Genomic DNA, 6,902 nt, shown 5'->3' with positions numbered 1-6,902 from the left:
TGACGTGAAACAGTGCGCAGTGGGTCTTGAATGACTTCCTCTCTTGTTTGATGGGTGTGTCAAAGGCGTTTGAATAAAGCCTAGGGCTTAAATGTGCCTGTTGCTTTTTGTGCCTTACATCATTAAAGTTTGATTAACTCATTTGTGAGTACTGATGGCTTCATTTGCCATTTTGTGATTTTAAGGGTTGCCACCAAATACACTTGCAAGACGTTTGAACTGAGCATGCCAGTTCTTTTATTTGTGTCAGAGGTGTGACTTATCAGCAGCGATTTAAACCAAATTCTAGTAGATCTTCACTTTTTATAGGAAGTTTTGTTTTTATTTCACACTTTTATTGGCAATGTAATGTTTCCCATACCAATAAAGACTGTACTGAATGAATACTGCTGTGTAAAATGGGCAGTGTGCCTGCATAACACAAAAAGGTGGAACAATCAATGCCATTTAAATTCATATTTTTGCTGTGTTTTGTTGAGGCTGAATGCAGCCTGGATCATTGAAATATTGGCCATTGCCCTCAGGGGCTTTAAAATAGCTGCTGGGTTACAAAATTGCTAGTTAATTAGCCAGTAATAACCAGATTATTAGGCTATTGTCAACTCAATAACAAATCATTATGTTTTAATATAGATGGCACAACCTGACAGTGTAAGAAGTATTTTTTTTAAAGCCCCAGTTTCCCCAGCTGTAACATTAGAAATGCACACAGTAATTCAACAATAATTATACTACAAAGATATTATATATTATTCTGGAATGAGCCATTCTGCATAATGAGTGATACTCTAAATATGTTTCAATGCAAATAATGTACTTTTACATTACTTTCATTTTTACTTAAGATTTTAAATGTAGGGCTTTAACTATACTGTGGAAATGCAACTTTTACCTAAGTAAAAGATCTATGTATTTGTATCATCACTGTATGTAACAGCTAGAAATCTTCCCTTGATACACTTACTTTTCTTTTCTGTGCAAGGGTTATTTTAAAACACAGTAAAACTGCAAATACCAGGGGAATTATTGTAGAAATAAAGATGAAAAACCTTTGATTTATCACTTCATTGTCAGTAAATATAATTGCAGTATGTACAGTATATTTGTTCTTAGGTAAGATACTCATTTTCCACTGTACTGTACCTCACCTTTCTCTCCACCAGCTTCAGGCAACATTTCGGCAGAAGTTTACATGCCGAGGTAATGAAAATAAAAAAAGGTCTCAGCTGAAGTGAAACCGTGTTACTCAAGAGAAAATACCTCTCTTAATATTTTTTTTCAAGTGTTTTAATATTAAGTCAAGCAAATAAACAAGCAAAAATGTAAAATGTTACAAGTTAATAAAACAATAAAGAAGTACATGAAATAAAAATGAGACTGTCTGGTTTTGTTAATCCAGACAAAACGGAGGTGACCTCTTCTGCCTATTGTCTCCTCCACACAGTCTGCCCCTCCTCCTCCTCTTGTCTGGAGAGGTTTTCTCCTGTCCTGAGCTCGAAGCCTCCTCATCAGCCCTCTTCCTCCTCTGGAGAGGTGTGACTTGTGTCAAGCTGGGTTGGGCCTCTTGTGTGTCACTCAGTAGTTCTAAATAATAATAATAATAATAATAATAAAAATGGTTAGAAAAAGAGAGAGATGACTGGGGGCTTTTTCTAATCAAATGTAGGTCTAAAACGTGTGTCGCATGCTCATGGAAAATGGGAAACAACAAGATAAACAGGAAGGAAATGTTGAAAACAAGGATGAATTACATTTAAAAAAGCCTGTATTGTAGTGGCAAAATCATTTTTAAAAAAAATCAGTTTCGAGCAGTCTTCTTCATGGCTTTAAAAACATACATAACATAAGTATGGCCCCAACAGGAGCCAATCACATGACCCAGATGATGAAATGACCAGTAAAACAGATATAAACATATAATGGAAAAATGAAAAAATGAAGTGGACATGAAATTAAATTACCACCTTCCCCCCAAAAATATATATCTATACATCCATTAAATGCACTGACTGTGAGAAAATTACAGACAAATCACAAAGAAAATGTGAAGTCATTGTTCTCACGGAGACCAGAATACTTAGATTAAGCCATTATAAAATTGTATTGTACTGGAGAAAAGACCTTAAGTGATTTGAAATAAACAGATCCCAAGTGTATGTGTGTGTGTGTATGTGTGTGTGTGTGTGTTGCCACAGGTGAGCTTACTATTGACGCTGTCCGTCAGCTCTTTGCAGAGGTTTATGCGCCTCTTTTTCAGCGGTAAGTGGCTGTCACAGGTTGAGCGGGGCTCTGCTTCGTCACTCTTCCTTTTGAGCAGTAGTGGACTTATTTGCCCAGCCGTTTCTGCTGTGTACATGCAGTCAGTCCTCCGTCTCTTGGTGATGTCTGAGCATTTTGGCGGGGGGTTGCCGTAAGAGGCTGAGCATGAAGCTGCTTTATCTCTCTTTCTTTTGAGCGGCAGTGGGCTTGTTAGCACAACTTTCTGTGCTGTGTCCAGGCGTTCACTTCTCTGCCTCTTGGTGGTGTTTGGGCTTCTGTGTCGATAAGAAAAAACTGTTTAGTATATTTGGTATCTCTAAATAGGATTGTCCCAGAGAAAAGGAAAATTCAAAATAAGATCCTGTCTTTGTTAAGCCTGTTTATGAGCTAAATAAAACATCAGTTGAGATTTTGGTCATTTTATGATACTTCTTAAATAGTGCTCCTGAGAAATAACCTTTCTCTTGTCCCAGTCTGGTTCTAATTTAAAATCCTAAAATACTTTTTTTACACTCTCACTTTAGTAATCTTTATTTGTCTTAAATATTCCACTCTTGAAATAACAGTAAGGTCCAAGCAAAAAAGAGACAAAAAAGAGACTAGATTACGCTTAAAAAAGGAAGAAAAATGACACCCAAAAAATTATTACAAAGAGAAAAAACATGTAAAAAAAAAACAACCTCAAAATTATAAAACAAACAAACAAAACACAGAAAAAAGACTTAATGATTAATCAACTAATCGTTGCAGCTGTACTTGATAACAAAATATCATATTTCATAAACTCCTCTTATGATTTTGTGTTTTTTTGCAAAAAAAAAGTGTTCAAATGTAGTGAAGTAAAAATGTTTCACTCTAAAATGTAGTGGGGTAAAACTATAACACAGAATGAAAAGAAAATAAAGGACTAGTACTTCAAAATCATCCTAAATGTACCTTCACACTCTTCCTCTAAATGATAAAATAACTAATTCAAGGAATTTAATGAAACACATACTTGTTGCCGCACTCAGAATCATCAGAATCACCCCTTTTCCTCTTCTGTGCCGGACTGTTTTCCTCGGCGACGGTGCTGTGCAGGCAGGGTTGCTCCACGTCGCTCAGCCAAGCAAAGTTACTCTCCTCAGAGTAGAAGGCCGGGCTGTTGTAGGTCGCCTCCTCGCCATCATCAGAGCTCTGAATCTCACGTATTGTCATCATCTCCATAGAAGATGTCACACTATAAGACAAAAACTAACTGATTCAGTTTTATGTATCTATATCAGAATTATCAGTACATGTACACACAGTATCAAAGCACAGACTTACTAAGGGCTGCTGTCGAATTCACCAATAAGGTGGCTCATTGTGATAAAAGGATGCTGGAGGATCTCACTAGGCGTGATTCTGTCAAAAGCGTCCACCGTCAGCATCTTCTTTAACAATTCGACAAAGTTCGCCCTGTCGCACTGGTATGCGTCGGCATCTTCATCTGGTAGGTTTTCAAATGTCTTGTGGGGAACAGAATAAAACATATTGGTAAGAAAATCTTAACTTGTGTTGTTAAAGTTATGAAAACATGATTTTAAGAGGAGATGTCCTACCTGCTTAAGAGAATCCAGACTTAAAATTGTGCGGGGATTGCAGTTAAAGCAACCCACTTCAAGTGGAGACTAAAGGGAAGGAATGTTTGAGTTTAGTACATTTGTTCCAAATGCCGTGAAAAGCAAAGATGCAAAAATTTAGATGGACATATATACAGCTAGATGATGGACAAATGATGGTGTACCTTAAATCTCCACAGTCCTGTGTGTTCTAGATTAAAGAACAGTTGTGTGTAAAGTCCAGTGTGCAGCAGGAAGGCTGGTGGCTCAGCAATGGTAAAAGAGATATGCTTAATCTGTTGGCACAACACAATGTTGGGTTAAAGATCTCTGATGATCAGACGAATGTGTACATTTTTACCATCACTGTATGGATTAAGTATGCATTCAGTGTTTTCATGCATCCTGTTGCAGTTGCTGCTTTGTGCAATACTTAACAGTTCCAACTGCAAAAACTGCACAATATGCAATACTGAGTTGAAGTCCTCTACATTTGTGTGCCGTAATATTTCAACTGTGCAATACTATTTCATTTATCATTTTTCATTTTTACCTCTTCCACTCTTGCATTTTGATTTTGCACACTTGTAGTTCGATACAAGTGTTTGTATAGTTTTCTCTCTATTTATATTTTTTTCTTATATTTTTCTTATATTTTCACATTTATCTATATATAGAGTGTTATATTTTGTGAATTTGTTCTTGTTTGGTCTTATACTTCTATTTTCCATACAACATATTCTCTTTTGATATTTTTATATTTTCCCTTTATCTTAAAATCTATATGTATAGGTTATATATTGTACAGTGATGCACATATTTGCAAATAGGTCTGATATTTCTTTTTCTTATGCAACATTCTCTTATGTTTTTATATTTTCTTATATTGTTCCTATATTTTTATATGTGTATATTATGTTGAATATTGTATAATTACACAATGTACATATTTATACATATTTGTGATATTTATATTTCCTATTCATATCTCTTCTTGTATTTATATATATAGAGAGATTTTTCTAATTTTTTTTATAGCTTATGAATATATTGTGTTATATATTGCTTTTTTACTTTTTTATTTCTTATTCTATTTTTATTTTCTTATAATTTCTCTATGTCTATATTACATAATAGCATCTTTATCATTTCCCACTCGCCTGCGGAATCAATAAAGTATTTTGAATTTTATTCTGGAAAAATTCTTGCTATTGTCACCCAAAGTAGGATTTTTACAAAAATAAGTCGAAGACATCGGCTGGCGTTGACATTTTTGCTGTGTTTTAAGTGTAATATTTACCATATCATATTCATTGCAGCCTGGGAACAATGGAATGCCTCTCAACATTTCGACAGCGATGCAGGCCAGAGACCACACGTCGATGGCCTCGTTGAAAGGACATCCCAGCAGGAGCTCTGGAGCTCTAAACATAAGAAACAAAATCACATTAGATTTTAAGGCTATACTAAGTGAACTTCTGCTAAATGTCTACTATTAATTGTCTAGTTCATAAATATATGATGTTTTGGTTGCCTGACTAAAAACTTGCCAGTGTGCAGGATTTCATTTGTGTGCTCTCAGTTACATACCTGTACCACAGGCTCTGAAGAATCACCCCTGTTTTTCCCTCGGGGTCTTGACATGCTATGCCAAAGTCGATGACTTTGACTTTTAATGGCTGCCGTACATGGTCCACCATCATAATATTCTCTGGCTTTAGATCTGCATGTATGACTCCTACGGTCTTCAGAAAGTCCAGAGCACTGGCCAACTGAAATCAGTAAAAAAATAACTTTAATTTCACAGAACTAAAGTTGTAAATGTATTTAGTGTTTGTAATTTTGGGGTTCCTCTGTTTCTATAGCTCAACAACATTTGCAATTAAAGAAGAAACATGTATTTTGGTGGAAATTTCAAGGTCCATAGTTTCACACTAGTTTAATTTGTGTTACACAAACATACCTGTTGCACTATGGGGCGAATCTCGTTCAACTCAAGAGGCCTTATCTCTGTGAATTGATACAGATTGATGTCCAGTTTCTCAAACTCAAGACAATAACGTCCCTTAAAGGTGAAGGAGTCGTTCAGTGTGATGATGTTGAACTTGTCTGAGTTGAGATCTTTCATCCATTCGAGGGTGGCCGCCTGAGAAAATATGAGATGTCAGATGGAGACTTGGTGTGAATGAAATTAGTTTTTTACTTAACATCCAAGGAAAATTGTGATGAACATGATGTGTCACCTCTTTCTTTGCATCCTCAATGCCACTTGTGCTTTTAAGGATTTTTAAAGCCACCGTTTCACCAGTGGCTACCTTTCTGCACTTGGCAACCTCTCCATAGGTGCCAGATCCAAGGAGGTCCTGGACCTCGTAGTCTGAGGTGGTGGAAGAAATCAGGCTTCCTTCGATGACCTCGAAGTCCTGGTTGTCCATCATGATGACAGACAGAAATCAGATGTCGATTCTTAAACCTGAGAGAACAGTAAAGAAAAAATTTAGATATACAAAATCCTCTTTTGCATTGTAAGCAGCCTGAACAAATGCTTATAGCAAAGAACTGAAACCAAATAAATACCAACTTCTTCAATAAATATCTATATTCATTGTAAACATTAATTTAAAACATGGACCCGTACTGTTAGCTGAGTAAACTCATCCTTAAATTAAGAAAAAATCTTAAAAATACATTAAAAAAACTAGCTATTTTGCTGTATTAATGTATCCCAGCTTTTCAATAACTACAAAAAGAAAGCTCTATATTTTTTTGTATGTTACTGTAATGCAAAGTATATTACCGATTATCGAACAGACCAAATAAAAAAAGGTACTTTTACAGTAATTTATGGCATGAAAAAATGACTGGTGATAGATTGGATTCAACTAATTTCATCCAAAACTAAAATGTCAGTATCAACTACATTATCTGTGAACCAGGTGGAATTAAGTACATTTATCAAAATGTGTTTCTTTATATCAACATTGCAACCAGATGTTCACTTTAAGAAGAAATTTGTGATTTTTCACTGCTGGAACAAGTATTTGTAAAACTAACTCAACT

At 35.4% G+C, this 6,902-nt stretch overlaps 1 protein-coding gene across 1 annotated transcript; it reads right to left on the bottom strand.

The window, feature by feature from the left end:
• Window positions 1-1,390: 1,390 nt before the first annotated feature.
• On the bottom strand, window positions 1,391-6,280 carry LOC121941320 (homeodomain-interacting protein kinase 1-like). The gene is made up of 9 exons (XM_088077333.1): window positions 6,086-6,280; window positions 5,806-5,988; window positions 5,433-5,614; window positions 5,143-5,266; window positions 4,028-4,138; window positions 3,568-3,749; window positions 3,257-3,478; window positions 2,206-2,534; window positions 1,391-1,584 (listed from the first exon to the last, which is right to left on the bottom strand). Exons 1-9 carry the CDS (start codon window positions 6,278-6,280, stop codon window positions 1,391-1,393), a joined length of 1,722 nt encoding a protein of 573 aa, XP_087933459.1.
• Between the last annotated feature and the right edge of the window lie 622 nt (window positions 6,281-6,902).

Source organism: Plectropomus leopardus, chromosome 5 (assembly GCF_026936395.1).
Source record: "Plectropomus leopardus strain MGB_pleo_1.0 chromosome 5, ASM2693639v1, whole genome shotgun sequence".
Classification (NCBI taxonomy): domain Eukaryota; kingdom Metazoa; phylum Chordata; class Actinopteri; order Perciformes; family Serranidae; genus Plectropomus; species Plectropomus leopardus.
The sequence above is the reverse complement of the archived record's forward strand: the minus strand, read 5'-3'. Positions and strand labels throughout refer to the sequence as shown.

Bases quoted from the DNA above. Each gene is read 5' to 3' on its own strand.
- LOC121941320 (XM_088077333.1), bottom strand. From the start codon at position 6,280: ATGATGGACAACCAGGACTTCGAGGTCATCGAAGGAAGCCTGATTTCT. The intron at 5,267-5,432 runs GTATGTAACTGA...TCTTATGTTTAG, and splicing joins CTTCAGAGCCTGTGGTACAG to AGCTCCAGAGCTCCTGCTGG. The intron at 1,585-2,205 runs GTAAGCTCACCT...ATTATTATTTAG, and splicing joins GCTGACGGACAGCGTCAATA to AACTACTGAGTGACACACAA.